Source organism: Neophocaena asiaeorientalis, unplaced genomic scaffold (genome assembly GCF_003031525.2).
Source record: "Neophocaena asiaeorientalis asiaeorientalis breed wild unplaced genomic scaffold, Neophocaena_asiaeorientalis_V1.1 scaffold26, whole genome shotgun sequence".
NCBI classification, from domain to species: Eukaryota; Metazoa; Chordata; class Mammalia; order Artiodactyla; family Phocoenidae; genus Neophocaena; species Neophocaena asiaeorientalis.
Window position 1 is genome coordinate 987 of NW_020173108.1, and position 16401 is coordinate 17387.

Consider the following 16401-nt stretch of genomic DNA (forward strand, 5'->3'; position numbering starts at 1 on the left):
GGATGACAATGGTTTTAGCAGGGCTCTGTGTGACTGTCTCTCCCTGATCTCTCTGTTAAACTGTCCAGCTGTTCAGCTTCACAAATTGACAGATGACTGTTCTATTATTTTCAACAGTGCCCTGGGGCATAAATTGTTCCACAATCTGATCCAATTAAAGTCATGCCTTTTTGGAGGTGTAGTCTTTGAGGCCAGTCCTTGAGGCTTGTTATGATCCCATGATGACTCTTCTTAGTTGTCTTTCCATGGTTCTCTCTGGCAAATTTCTAGTTGGACTAGTTTAGTTTACTGCTTTCATGGAGCTACCAGCCTCCTCTTGATTATCACTAAAGTAACACTGTTTTTGAAACCATCCTTACTTTTGAGCTTCCAAATACTTGGTACCAAAATGAGTCAGTTTCCATGGGAAGAGCTTCAGAGCTCTCTATATTATTATAGCCTGCCTTGCCCCCCAGGCCAAACCTCTGCACTACTGCAACGGACATGAGGGCAAGCATCGTGGCCCACTTCTCTCCAAGTGACATCCTCACTTTACAAGAAGAGTCCTAGGCAAGGGAGGAGCTTCTGGTCTTCTCAGCTTGCCTCTAGTAGCAGGGGACCACCACCCTATGAGCAGGCTGGGCAAGAGTTATCAGGGCACTAGTGTTCTCAGCCTGCCACGGTGGAACACAGTCTCCACCCTACAAGTAGGGGCGGGGTAGAGGAAGACAGCCCCGTAACTCTCAGCCACTTTTACCTGGAATTGAGCTTCTGAAACACAAGCTGGGGCTGGGGAGCCGGTGTGGAGGTAATAGGAAAAATGAGTGGGCTGGTCCTCCTAGGAAGACAGTGCGGCCCTATTCTGGGAACTGAGGGCAGAGGTAAAAACTAGGTTAAATTGATGTAAAATCCAATTTACAAAATATTTTTAGGAAAAAAAAATATGTTTTTGGATAGAATTTGAGAACTAAAGAGTAACTAGAATTGTTTTATACAAGAGAAATGCTCAAGTCATTTAATGAATGATGATTTGCATTTATTCAAGGATCACTTGTATGTGTCAAGTTTTTCTAAAGAGTTTTGGATGCAGGCAAAGTTTGCATAAGAAAGCAAAGATATTCCCATAGTTACCTCAGCTACATTACACTTACGTCAGCCAGACTTTTCTATATATAACATATGTTATATATTAAAATATACAAATATAAACAGCATTTCAAATCCAAGGAACACATTCTGATTCAAAGAAGTGTGGATTACTGAAGCCCTACTCTATGAAATTACACATATGGTAAGTTCAAAATACAGATAAGGATCCTTAATGACACATGTATCTCGCTTATGAAGTCATAGCCTACCTTAGCTTTGTCTGACGTCCGTTTTCCACCAAAGCCTCCAGAGCCAACAACAAAGATGGAGAACTGATTATAACATATAAGTTCCTCCCCAGAATAAGAGTAGACTGAAAAGTAAATGAAAGAAAAAAAGAAAAGAGGTTATTACCAAAAGACATAACTAGTTACCCAATATATGATCAACAATCCTTTGAAAAGTTTCAGAAACAAAATCCAATTACTAAAAGGCTTTGCAATTTAAAGACACCCAAGTTTGGGATACAGAGCACTCATTTTAATCACTCACTACCAGTCTCTGGAAGGCTGAGAGAAGAGGATCTTGACAAATCCTTTCTTGACTATGAAACAGCAGTTCATCTCACCTCTTCTTAAAGTTCCCCAACTGCCTTTCATATTTCAATTCTCTCCTCCTCAAACCTTTCAAACAATTCCACTATAAAATGCAGACTAACGCACATGAAAAGATGCTCATCATCGCTAATTATTAGAGAAATGCAAATCAAAACTACAATGAGGTACCACCTCATACTGGTCAGAATGACCATCATTAAAAAGTCTACAGATAACAAATGCTGGAGAGGGTGTGGAGAAAAGGGAACTCTCCTACACTGTTGGTAGGAATGTAAATCGGTACAGCCACTATGGAGGTTCCTCAAAAAACTAAAAATAGAATTGCCATATGATCCAGCAATCCCACTCCTAGGCATATACCCAGACAAAACTATAATTCAAAAAGATGCATGCACCCCTACGTTCATAGCAACACTACTTACAATAGCCAAGACATGGAAACAACCTAAAAGTCCATCAACAGATGAATGGATAAAGAAGATGTGATACACACACACACACACACGCACGCGCGCGCACACACACACACACACACACACACACACACGGGAATATTACTCAGCCATAAAAAAGACTGAAATAATGCCATTTGCAGCAACACGGATGCACCTAGAGATTATCATACCAAGAGAAGTCAGAAAGAGAAAAATACCATATATCACTTATATGTGGAATCTAAAATATGACACAAATGAACATATCTACAAAACAGGAATAGACTCAGAGATATAGAGAACAGACTTGTGGTTGCCTAGGGGAAAGGAAGGTGGTGGAGGGATGGATTGGGAGTTTGGGATTAGCAGATGGAAACTATTATACATAGGATGGATAAACAACAAGGTCCTACTGTATTGCACATGGAACTATATTCAATATCCTGTGATAAGCCATAATGGAAAAGAATATGAAAAAGAATGTATATATGTATAACTAAATCACTTTGCTGTACAGCAGAATTTAACACAACATTGTAAATCCACTAAAATTCAATAAAATTTAAAAATTAAAATAAAATACAGATAACCACACTCCCAAATTTTCAAACATTCTGCTGAAGTCCTCAATAGAGCCTGGAATGTAAAAGAAGAAATAAGTGAGAATGAAGGTATAAGCTTCAGGAGGGCAGGATCATGGCTTTTTTGCTCACCATCATATTCCCAGCAATTAGAACAGTAACTGGGACAGAAAAGGCACCTAATAAATAGGTATTAAATTAATTAGTAAATCAATGAACAAACGATGTGATTGAGCAAGTTAGTGAATAAGTAAGCAAGTAATGAATGAAAGACAGCTGTCCCTCTTTCCACTGACTACTTTCCTGGTGACAGTTTGAGCATCACCTAAATCACCAGCACTGTAAAACTAGGAATATGATTTTGAATTGTATAATAAGGAAAACTATAATTCTAACAAAAAATAACGGAAGTCATGGTGATTTGTATTTAAAATAAGACTTTTACCCTTATTACACAGAAAATTGGATATCTAATTCCATCTATATTTTATCTACAGATTCTAATACATTATTATCCATTACCAAGCTGTAGCTAAATAAATGGAGTAGATCAAGAAAGAAGAGTAAAAATTAAAGCTAAGGTTACTGCAGAACTTTTTTGTGGTAGACATTTGGTAGAATGGTGAGAAGACTAAAAGAAAACTGGGTGAGTTGCAGCCAAATGTCAGCCAATATTTGAAATGGTTAGAAAATACAAAAATCTTAAAAAAGAAAGAAGAGGGATAAGGAGGAAGAGGGAAAGAGAGAGAACAGACACATGTTCTACGTGTCTATGATGAAATACATAGTTTACTTTGTAAACTATGAGTTAACAAAAACAATGTAGTAGAAAAATATTTAAGAGCATTAAAAATGTTCTCAATATATTATTAAGTAAAAACAAGGCAAGTTCCAAAACAACATATTCAGTATAACCTCCTGTATATTTAGAACAAAAATTATAAAGCCTATATTCCAAATACCAGACAATATTAAACTTTCCACTGCTATTTCCAAAATTTTTTATAATGCTTATCTATTTCTATTGTTCTTAAACTTTAAAACAAATAAATTCTAAGCAATGTATCTTTAGCTTATGTTTAAATACTAGTATTTCAACATTCATTAAACTACTATAATCTTTTTTTCCACTGCAAATAAAATGTGGCTATGGTGTTTAAACCACATTATAAGTTCAATAGGTTTGAATGTGCAAGGTTAAGAACCTAACTACAATTTATAAGAATGATTCAGGGGTCAAATATGTTCCAAGTTCCAAAGAGCTAACATAGAAAAGAGTATCTACAACATAGCCTAATTATCAATTGAGGGCAGTCTATGTATTCATTCCTGCCAAAAACATAATCTAGGAAGCATAATTCTCCTCTATGCTTGCTATACCAGCCACATTTCTCACCTCTGTGCTTTGGTTATGTTGTTACAAATCCCCTGAAATGTCCCACTCTCTGGACCACCCCCTCCTCCCTTATTTTCTAAAAAAGCTTGTGAATTTTTAGAACACTAATCTTGCTTTCTCACAATTGGAAGATAAATAGAAACTTATTCATCAACTTCTGTGATAAAGTATTGTATTACATACAAAGTCTATGAATCTAACAATATTATTATAAGAACTAGAAATGAGTTACCATCCATAAGAATTATTAAACCAGATCCTTTATCCAGGACATCAGCAACAACTGCTTCACATTTTAATTTTCCTAAAATGGAAAGTAAAATAATAAATAAACAAATAAGGAGACTGTTTTAAAGATCATAAGTTATATGAAGACATGAGAGAAATTAACATAACTTCCACTGTAAGTTCAGCAAAACTAAAAAATCATGATTTAGAATAATTTTCAATATAATGTTGAATCATAAACATTAAAAGCAATCAGAATACCTGAATCACCAAATTTGAAACATCAATAATTCTGATAAATTAGGCTGTAAAAAGTAACAATTTTCAATCATTCAATGAACACTTGTTAAGCGTACAGCCAACACCATCTACCCCATTCCTTCTCAAATCTCTACTCTACGGGCTTCAATTAGACAGTGTTTCTTTCTAACTACTCCGTTCTTTTAGGGACTGTCCCATTATTTAACTGGTAATGTTAAATCTTGATGGATTAACAATTGTTTGGGAGTGAACTCATAATCTTTTTCTCCAAGCTGTTTTTCTCTTTTGTTCCCTATACGAATGAATGGTACTATCCACCCAACTGCCAAGCCAGAAACTTCAGCATGACCCCTGCCTCAAAAAATAGTGTCTAAGTATGTGGCAAGACTTGAGTATGCAGAGACTGGGAGAAGCTAGATTATATGAAAAGTTTCTGATTTCATCCTGAAGTCTATGAACAGCCATCTGGGGTTTTTAATAGAGAAGTGACAAATACACTTGCATTTTGGAAATAATATTCTGGCTACAGTGAGAAAAGCAGACCTGAAGGGAGCAAGAATGGAGGCAGAGAGAACACTTAGAAAGTGAGAGATGACGGTGGTCGAAGTGAGGTGGACAGAAATAGGATTCTAAATGTATTGAAGGGAGAGAAGCAAAGAACTTGGTACCTGCCTAGGTGTGAAAGATGGTAAAAGAAACGCTAAGGATAAATAGATTGCTGTCACTTTCACCTCCTAAATCTCTCTCTGCTTCTCCCACTTCTCTCCATCTCTCCACCACCACCTTAGCCTAAGCTACCATCATTTCATTTGAACTACCACAACAGACTTCTAACGAGGTACCTGCATGTCCACTCTGACCAACTTTAAAACCTGCTCTCCTATTATGTCTGAAGTTATTTTTTCCCAAAGTCAACCTGATTACCAACCTGGTTATGCCAAATCCTTCTATTTTAAGTTCTAATGGTATCATGTATGTTTCATCTGTAATGTTTAGCACATATAGTTGCAAGTGTACATTTATTTGTGTGGCTTTTTGATTATTGGCTGCCCTCCCCACCAACTAGGTTATATGCTCCATGAGGGCAGAGTCCAGATTTGCTTCCATTCTCCATTTATTCACAACCCTAGCAGAAAGCCTAGAAGTTAGGAAGTAATCAATAAATAATTGTCAAATTGCTGATGATCTCTTCAGGTGATCAACTCCACATCCAATGAAACACCAAGCCCACTCCCTACATATCGCTATAATTTCTCCACTTATATCCATCCTCATGCCCACAATCCTATTCAATCAACCACGGTCTCTAACCTAGATTATTACAACAGTCTCTTACAAAATCTCCTTCTCTCTATCTCATTCCCTTAGAATCCAAGCATTACAAACATGAGCCAGAGTTGATGCTTTCTAAAATCCACGTTTGATCATATAATTCTCTCCTTTCAGTCCTTCAGTGGTTATCTATTGTCTTTAAAATAAAAGCCAGACTTCTTCACCTGACCACACACTGCACACTGCCTCAGATAAAAAAGAGCTGCGTGAAAACTTAGGCTGTAACACTAAACGGAAGACTCAAACTGAGATGGTGGAGCAGGAGAACACAGAACTCACCTCCCCCCCCGACAAACACATCAAAAATACATCTACACGTGGAACAATTCTCCCTGAAAATTAAGTGGAGACTACCAGAAAGACCTGTACAACCAAGACTGTAAGAAAGACCCACAGGTAACTGGGTAGAAAGGGAAGAAAAGCAAGCAGGTCAGGACCTGTGCCCCTGAGAGGGGACTCAGAGGAAAAAGGAGATTACACAGGAAGATACCTTCCCTGGGGAGTGAGCACTTCAAGCCACATATTGGGCACCCCAGCCCTGGTGTCCAACAGAGGGAACACGAGTCCCCTTGGCTGGCTGCAGGGCCAGTGAGATTAACAGGAGGGCTGTGGGAAGCCTGGACTCCGGGAGCATGTGAACACTTTCGTGCTCCTGAGGCAGGGCAGAGAGGGCAGACTGAAACCACTTGGGTAGCTGACTGGTTGCCTACAACTGCCCTGGTCCCCAGCCTGAGCTGAGAGAACACACCAGCACCATTTGCCTCGTGTTGCAGCTTCACACTCTGGGCTGCCGTGATTGAGGAAAAGGCTCAGCCATGAGACACTGAGGAGGTTCAAACCCTAAGTGGCAACTGAGTGGTGAGGGGGCAGCCATTACTGGTGACTGCACAGGGGCTCCAGATCTCTGATGGTGGCCATGCCAAACAAAATCCATGCTCCGACCCTCACTGACTACCCACCCCAGCCCCTCTCGCTCCACCACTGCTCCCCTCTGGGGTAAGGGTGCCAGTGCTGGGAGCGGGGGAAAGCACACACTTAAAGGAAATTTAGCCAGCTCAGACCCGACCCTCAGGGCTTCTGCTCCAGCAACTTGGGACCTGCCCCCGCACCAAATAGTGGGGTAACAGCCACTAAGCAGAGGGGAAGCTCTACCTAACATCTAGCTTGGCCCTACTCCTCCATCTCCAGCCCCACCCCCTACCAAGATGACAGCTGCCAGCACACCTTGAGAAAAGACATAAATTGTGCTCACATCAAATCCAGCTCTCCCATCAATGCCACTGGGCACACGCAGACTGTATAGGGACACGCCCACAAAAGAACACCCCTTCTAGACCACCATAGGTAACTATTTCACCAAATTTCAATAGATAAAGAAATAGATAAGCAAAATGAAAAGACAGAGGAATCTGTTTCCACTGAAAGAGCAAGAGAAAACTCCTGAAAAAAACAACTAATGAAATAGAAATAAACAATTAACCAGATAAAGAATTCAAAGCATTAGTAATAAGAATGCTAACTGAATTAGGGAAAAGAATAGCTGAATACAGTGAGAGTTTTAACAAGGAACTACAAAATTCTAAAAAAAACCAATCAGAACTGAAGAATACAACAACTGAAAAGAAAAACACACTAAAAGGAATTAACAGCACACTAGGTGATACAGAAGAACACATAAGTGATCTGGAATATGGAAATCACCCAATCAGAACAGCAAAAAGAAAAAAGATGAGAACATTTTAAGGGATCTTTGGGGTAACATCATGCATACCAACATTCCATTATAGGGGTCCCAGAAGGAGAAGAAAGGGAGAAGGGGGTAAAAATATATTTAATGAAATTATGGCTGAAAATTTCCTAAGTCTGAAGAAGAAAACAGATATCCATGTACAGGAAACACGGAGGGTCCCAAACAAGATGAATCCAAACAGACCCGCACCAAGACATAGCATAATAAAAATGGCAAAACTTAAAGAGAGAATTCTAGAGGCAGCAAAAGAAAAGCAAAGAGCATATACAAGGGAATGCCCATAAGGCTATCAGCTGATTGTTCTGCAGAAACTCTGCAGGCCAGAAGGGAGTGGCATGGTATATGCCTGACATGCACATAAATAACTTATAGTTTATTTAGGTTGCTCTATGCCAGTTTAACACATTGACACAGTTTGGAAGGTTAGTCAGAAAATAAAACGATCAAGAACTCACCTGCTCTGGGAAGTGGTTTATATAACTCCAGGTACTGCTCCCCATGAAGAACCTGCGTTAGGGTAAGCAAAATTTTATTAGTAGACTTTCTTCTTCCACAGCTTCTTCTGTGGATACCGCTAATCACAAGTGGCATTTCACTGTCCACGTGACTACTTCCCCCAAATTATCTGTCTCAATTTGGCTCCCACTTCTTAATTATATGATTCAGAAATAATCAGTCCCCCAATCTAAAGACTGTCAGCTCTCTAGAATAGAAGAGATACATTTGTGTTCTTTCTTGACATTCATAAATTTTTGTTGACTGATAACTGTGGATTATTTGCCAATGGAGACACTAAACTAGGCGTATTTCCAGTGTTCATCACTGTGCCTGGAACATAGCAGGTATCCAGTAAATATCTATTGAATAAAAATGAACAAATAGGTCAGTACTAGAAAAGTAATTTCAGGTCACACCTGCCAAATACAAATGACACAACCAAAACATTAATATAAATCTTACAACCACATTCAAGTAAAAGCAATGTCAACATTTCCTTAGTGTAAGAGTAAGTACTAAAGACCCTGTGCAACTTCATAGCCACTTAACCTCAATGTATCAAAGCAAGAATATAAAAATATATGTAGGAATACTACAGGACAGTAACAACAAAACCTGACCCATATATCCGAATGACCACACTCAACTGCTATGGGACAGTTTAATTCCCAGTCTTCCTCAGAACCCAGAAGGGAAAAAGAAAAGGGGTGAGGGTAGTGATGGGAGGACAAATGAAGGACTGCCTCACTATGATATGACCTGGAAGCTCAAGGTTAGGAAGACTGGGATTCAGATCCCAAGACGGCTATCATTCCCAGGGACAGATTTTGAACACTATTCATGATTTCCAACTCCTTCCAACTCTGAGGAAGAATTCTGAAACATTTACTTTAATTGTTTGTACCGACATTACCCAAACAGAAGAACTGTATGCAACGAATACCACGGGAGAGTGACTAAAGCGACAAACTGCCTGGCATCTATCTCTTGCCTCCCTCCCTACTTCATCAAATACTTTAATAAAATAACCGGAGATTCTCATAGATTCAGAGCAGCAATGAGCTAATCGATCCTCCAGTAAATGGGTTCTCCAATCAGTCAAAATCACAGAAACCAGTTTAAAAGTCTACGATTCAACAGTTATCAACTGGACTCATGGCCTGACCCTTACTTCAAGAAATAAAATAACCCCAAAGCCTTCTCACAGTTGTTTGCTCCTTCCTCCTTGGAACAATTTATTCACTTTGCTTCTCAAATACCACATTCTCCTGATACACCTCATACCTCACCGGCCACTCCTTCCCAGTCTCTCTTGCTAACTCCTTCTCATCTCTTCAACCTCTCACCAAACTCAGGCTTTTTTTCTCTACTTACATTCACACATTGGTGATTTCACCCAGTCTTATGTCTTTAATCTGACTTAAATGCTACAAATCCCAGTAGGGCCTCTCCCACAAACTCTAAACTCACACATTTAACTGCCCACTTTATATCTCCACTTGAATGTATAATAGGCATCTCAGATCTGTCCAAAACCAACTCCTGATCATCCCCACCTTAAAGTGATTGTATGTATCTATTTTATTATACATAGTAATATGTCATATGTAACTACTATACATATTAAATACATTGTACATAATTAATTATGAATATACGGGTATATATGCATATATATCATCCCAGTTAACCTGACCAAAAACCTTCAGCCTTGACTCCTCTTTCTTTCCATGCATATCCAGACTAGTGCTGGAATTACCATAATAAACTCCAAACTGGTTTCCCTGCTTCCATGCTTGGCTCCCATAAATCTATTCTCCACAGAGGAGCAAAAATGAGCCTGTGAGTGAACACAGCCAGATCATACCACTCCTCAGTTCAAAGCACTATAAATGGCCTCCCATGTTAATCAGAGTATGAGTTGAAATTCTTATGATGACTACAAGGCCCTCTTCTCCTACCGCTGCCCCCTTGCTCATTCTATAGCTGTATCAACCAAAAGCAAGGTAAGTATGCACCTGCCTCGGGGCCCTTTACACCTGTTCTCTCTGCTTCAAATAGTCTTCGCTCTTGCTCCTTCATCACTATCGTCAGGTAAGGATTATCATACCCATTTTATAGATAAGGAAACTGAAGCTTAGAGAAGTTATTAACTCTTGGTCAAATAGCATGTAATGGCAGAGAGAGAATTAATAACATGCCAGGGTTACGGACTGTACATAATTACTGTTGCCTTCTTTTTGCTTGCCTTTTCAACGAACTCTCTACCCTTTTTTTCTTTTTAAGAAAAATTGAAAGACATGCTAAATCTTTATTCTTGAATCAACCACTATAAACTATTGTATTAAGACACCACACACACACACACACACACACACAGAGTATGTGACATTTACCAATCATATTTAAAGGAAGAGAAGAAGAGCAAAATAAAGGTTTCTTATTATGCATACCTTTGCCAAGTTGACTGAAAGCCCAGGAATCTCTGCTAATCCTCCACCCATTATAGATTTCTGAGCTAGAATAACTCCAAAGGTCGGCAAACAGGAGAAATCAGAACTCCCTTCATAAATAAACTTCAAATCTTTCGGCTCCTTGATTGATGCTCCCACTCCAAGGGCATACATAATAGTGTCCAGTTCCGTATAAGAAGAAGAAAATGGAGGAAGTTTATGGCCAATAGCTCCAGCCTATGGAACAATTGTAGAAAATTATTTTTTCACTGATATTCTTGACAAATCTTTAAATTTCTGACTTTTCAAAACTATTAACTGCTACACACTTAGCTTTGTGAATAGAATGTCATTTTAGTGAATCTGATAGGGTATCATAATTGTTTCACTATATTTTCTTAATAAAATCAATTGTATGGAAAAAGACTTCATTGACAAATAACTACTTTTTTCTTGCCCACTTCTTGTTAACAGATAGTATATCTCATTTTCAACTTTCCTGTCTCTGATGATGGAAAAGCCTATTAATACAGTGACTGTTAGCTACTCAAAATTACAAAAAATAAAAAAATTATTATAAACAGGGATAATGAATGGCTCTATAAGATCTATTTTATAAAAGTCAGTATAAACAGATGAGCAAAACACTGCTTAATGCTTGTAAATCAGACTCCCTCATAATGGTTTTGGTTATAATTAGATTTTACTGTAAGCTCCTACCTAGGACTGTCCTTTATCTAACTGGATATTGTATTTTTCTATTTAGTGATGACATGCCTAGCCAATTTGTGAAGCATATGTTAGGCTATAAAAGAATCATGTCCAATTTTTGATCACTTTCATTCTAAAGCAAGAGTCAGCAAACAACAGCTGAGAATTAAAAATGGTTTTTACATTTTTTTAAGAGTGGTCTAAAAAAAGAAAAAGAAGATTATGTGTCAGAAACAGTACGTGGTCCATAAAGCCCAAAATATTTACCATCTGGCCCTTTACCAAAAAAGTTTGCCAACCCCTACTCTAAAGTAAAATCACGTTTATAAACTGATCATATTCTCAGGGTTACAATTAGATTGTTTATTTCATCACTATGTCTCTCCTGAGTCAAACACCATAACTGAATGTGTCAAATGACTTATTTTTTATTATTTATGCACTATAATTTTTTTTTTTAAAAAAGAAGTACTAGAGATAGGTAATCAGCAAACTTCACAAGAGCTATAACCACAGCTCTACTAGAATTTCTGACACAATGGGAGACTTTTTACTTTGCAGCCATGTTGAAATATTTCCAAAATACAATCTATCAATGCTTTTCCTTAAAAGAAATGACTCAAAAGAGGCACTAAGTTAAATATCCTTTTCTAAAGAGTTAGAAAGTGACTGAAGGATGATTTTCAAAAATGCTCCAAAACACAAAAAAGACACTTGTTTATTACACTGAAGAAGAGAAAGTAAAAGTTACATTTAATATTTTAGCCTTATGTTCATTCAAATTTTATAAACATTCAGTACATGTTCTATAAAGTTTTATGGTCACTCACCTTTCCTATTTAACAATAAATTAATAGCTTGGAAAAGTATTTTTTGCATAAAAGAAAAGGAAAGAAAAGAAAAAAGTCTCCAGAGAAGGCAAAGCGCTAGGCTTTCTCTTCCACTTACAAATCCTGATGTAGCTGTTGATGTCGCACTACTGGTATGATTTGCCGAAACTCCTCCATCTGAATCTATTTTATTTAGAGCTTCAATTATACCACCAATTGATTCTAAAAAAAGGAATAAATAACAATAATAATGCTTTTTTCCATCAACAGATGAATGGATAAAGATGTGGTACATATATACAATAGAATATTACTCAGCCATAAAAAAAGAATGAAATAATGCCATTTGCAGTGACATGGATGGACCTAGAGATTGTCATACTGAGTGAAGTTAAGTCAGAAGGAGAAAGACAAATATCTATGATATCACTTATATGTGGAATCTAAAAAAATGGTACAAATGAACTTATTTACATAACAGAAAGAGAGTTATAGATGTAGAAAACAAACTTATGGCTACCAAGTGGGGAGGGAGACAGGGAGGGATAAATTGGGAGACTGGGATTGACATATACATACTACTGTATATAAAATAGATAACTAATAAGAACCTACTGTATAGCACAGGGAACTCTACTCAATACTCTATAATGACCTATATGGGAAAAGAATCTAAAAATCAGTGGATATATGTATACGTATAACTGATTCACTTTGTTATACAGCAGGAACTAACACAACATTGTAAATCAACTATACTCCAATAAAAATTAATTAAAAAAAAAAATCAGTCCCACTATGGAGTGGGAAGAGTAATTTGCATATGTGAAATATCTAGCCAGTTATTTTACAGTGCTATTTAAAGTGACCTACAGGACAAACTTCCAGATTTTTCCTATATAGTTGAACTATATTTCATTTGTACTGAAAAAAATTTTAAATCATGAATGATTCAAGTCAATCAACTTCAGGATAAATAAGGATGAACGAATTGAATTTTCTCTTTAGGATCACTGGAATTTAAATAAGAGTGCTTTGGTAAACCTATTACATAAAGATCATAAAAGCATCATCTTTCAAATATCCTAAAGAGCTAATACTCCCCTGGTGAAATCCAAATAAATGTAAGCTATTTCCAAAAAAAAAAAAAAGCTTTTGTTACAGACGTGACTAAGAAAAGCTACAATGCTTTGGACAATCATTCCTATCTCATCCAGCAAGCCTGCTGCAGAACCTTCACTGGCATTCATGAACTGACTGCATGATGTCAGGCTATTGCAGGAAAAAATCGTGAAAGACTCTGAATAGACCAAAGACAACTGGGTGTTTCCAACATACTCTCCCCACGTTATGATTCCAAAGAGGCTCTGAGCTTTGCAAAGTCTTTGAGTGATTTTACAACTCTGTAAAGTCAGATCCTTGTCCACAGATGTTCAATTTCCATCTGGTGGAGGGACAACTAATTTTCCTTCTCTCCCCACCATCACCCCTCCTCCAGGATGCAACAATGTCAAGATTACCCCCCAGGTCTCTGTACAGGTAACTGCTCAGAAAACATTACTAAAAATTCTTCCAGAGAAAACCACCGTCATGACCAGTGACTACAGACAGAATTCAGAAGCTGCTATTCTGGAGCCTAAAATGTTAATAAAGGAGATTCACAGAGTATCCACATATGCCATAAGGTTCCAAAAGCTCTGGGGCCTTTCTAACAAACCTTAGATATATGGGCCTCCTTCTAAACTCAGACAAAAACTATAACTAAACTACAGAGTGTGAGATGACCAGGGCTCTCTGCCATTCCTGGTGACACTAGGTAGGTTTCTTGCCTACCAATCCTCCTCTTACCACCCCCTTTAGGCTGCTGCCTAGATGGGAGGCTATTTAACTGAAAGTTAACCTCGGTACAGGCTGGAGGTACTGCACTCAAAGACAGACCACCTGAGTTAACTCTTGGCTCAAACACTGAGAAAGCTTGGGCCACTTACTCAGCTTTTCTGGGATTTAGTTCCATCATCTGTAAAATGAGAATGATGAAATGAGTGCTTGGAAAGTCGTGATTCTACAGAAAGTGTAAGAATTTTTTTCTAACTGTACTTCAAATACTAGGGGTATCTTTTCATTTATAACTATATAATTCATCATTAGCTTTTTCTTTATATTAGTCTAATACTTTTAAGGCAATAAAATGGAATTCTGACCCCAGAGAAGAATTTTTAAGATACTTCTTCCTTTTTCCTTTTCCTAATTTTCATTGATAGGTGACTGCTACTCGTAGACTAAATTTACCTCAAATAACAAAAAAAAGAATACAGAAAATGCTACCGCTAATGACATAACAATCATGTTATCCTCTGATTGAGAAAAGTATAATGAAAATTTCAGTGAGTGTACCAGCAGACAGGAAAGTAACACTGGGATTAAAAAAAAAAAAAAGAACAGTCATTTTTCAGATATATTCTTCTATCAAACATTAAATATAATACTAGGAAGGGAAAAAAAAGATTTTTCTGTAAAATAATCCTGATTCATGATCCTTCCCAGAAAGGTCCTTTAAATTTCATATACTATATACATATGTGAGTTATACTAGAAAAAATAATGTGACTTTTATTGGCCGTCTCTTCCTGTGGCATATCATAGATGATTCAATAATGCAAGGTAACAAGCATTTACTAAATCCTTTCTGTGAGTTCAGCACTATGCTAGCACCAAATACAAAAGGACATACAAGATACATTCTCTGCCTCCAAAGGAACTTATTATGCAGTTAAGAAACCACACACTTATGAAACAAAAGCAGTGGAAAGCAGTCATGATGAGATGCTCAAGTGGTAAGAGTTCAGCTAAGAAAGAGCTGAAGCCCAGAACATGAAGCCCAGAATATCTGGGGAGGTTTTGTTGAACATCTGGGGCTTGAGTTTTTCTAAAGAAGCACCGAGATTAGCAGAGGTGATAAAAGGAATAAGAGGCATCTTAGAAAGGCAGAGAAACAGTAGCAAAGACAAAGTGCTAAAACAAAGCAAAATCTATTCACTAGAGAGAAAAGACCTAAGCCTAAATAATATAAGACTTAAATAAACTTTTGGGGAAATAAAGAAAAATCAGATCAGATAAGGAGTATGTGATTAGATAAGGCAAGTCTTTGAAACCAACCATCAGATGGGGAATAGATGCATTGAGCACAAATGGGTAAACACCTCCTACCGTCCCCTCAATCACACATATACCAAAAAATCAGGATCGTAAGAAAACTGAAAAACTGACAGTGTGGGAGTAACATACATACCTTAAATTGGAGAGTTCTAATACCTACTGGAGCAGAAAATGTGCTCTTGATGATTTGAGCATCTAAGTTATCACAATTAAGAAGACAATTCCATAAGAGAAGAGAATGCTTTGTTGCCTCTGATTACCCAACAGGACTAAACTGACTTGGGACTCTTTACCTTGAATTCTCTGAGGCTTGGTGGCATTATCAAAGTCACAGATCTTCGTCCAGTTAGCCTTCACCGCCTCAGGAGTCATTGGCTGAGTCCTCTGTCTTACAATGGCTCCAAGGGTCCGCTCCCATCGTACTGGTTATAGAAACAAAACCAAGATAATGAACACATAGTTTAAGAGGGACACAGAAAGTAGAATTCATGAGTCCCCTGAATTTTTTTTTTTAACATCAAGAAAAACGGAATTTGGAAAAAAGATTCTAACTTCTAAAGATTTTTACTACAAATTTAAAAAAAAATAACAAACCCATTAGGATGTCAAATCTCTTTTTCTAATATTTGAAGCTGAATGGAAAACCTCTCTCTCCTCTGACTATGCCAGATACTACTAAAGGTAGGATGAAATGCTGACTCAGAAAGTTAAATTATATATAATCACACCAAAAGACTGTCTTCATCACCACAGATCACTTAGATAATACACTTCAAGGTAACAGAACAGAATAGAGCTCTGTTGAATAGCAAACTGAAAACTAGTGGTGATAACAGGTCAAAGACTCCAGATAATCAAATTAATATACCAGAAAACCCCACATAATTCTCCCTTATCCTCCCTTTGCTCTTTCTCCTTTTCCATGGGAAGTCAACTAGATTGCCCAGATTCACAAAAATCATCATTGCTGCATAAGTTCCATGAAGATAATTTTTAACACTGTTTCTTTTTTAAAAAGCCTGAGGAATAAATAGAACCTTATTTAAACAGAATGGTCAGACTTTTTTTTTTTTTTTTTTTTTCTTT

At 37.4% G+C, this 16401-nt stretch overlaps 1 protein-coding gene across 1 annotated transcript in view; it reads right to left on the reverse strand.

Annotated features, from left to right (window-relative positions):
• Positions 1-1337: 1337 nt before the first annotated feature.
• Positions 1338-16401, reverse strand: part of HSD17B4 (hydroxysteroid 17-beta dehydrogenase 4) — a gene marked incomplete at its 3' end in the record, with an annotated part of 46691 nt that continues 31627 nt past the window's right edge. Inside the window, exons 11-16 of the mRNA XM_024743352.1 lie at positions 15609-15737; positions 12278-12381; positions 10619-10855; positions 8123-8174; positions 4329-4400; positions 1338-1441 (exon numbers count right to left, since the gene is read on the reverse strand). Coding sequence (XP_024599120.1) covers positions 1338-1441; positions 4329-4400; positions 8123-8174; positions 10619-10855; positions 12278-12381; positions 15609-15737 — 698 coding nt within the window. The remainder of the gene's footprint in view (positions 1442-4328; positions 4401-8122; positions 8175-10618; positions 10856-12277; positions 12382-15608; positions 15738-16401) is intronic.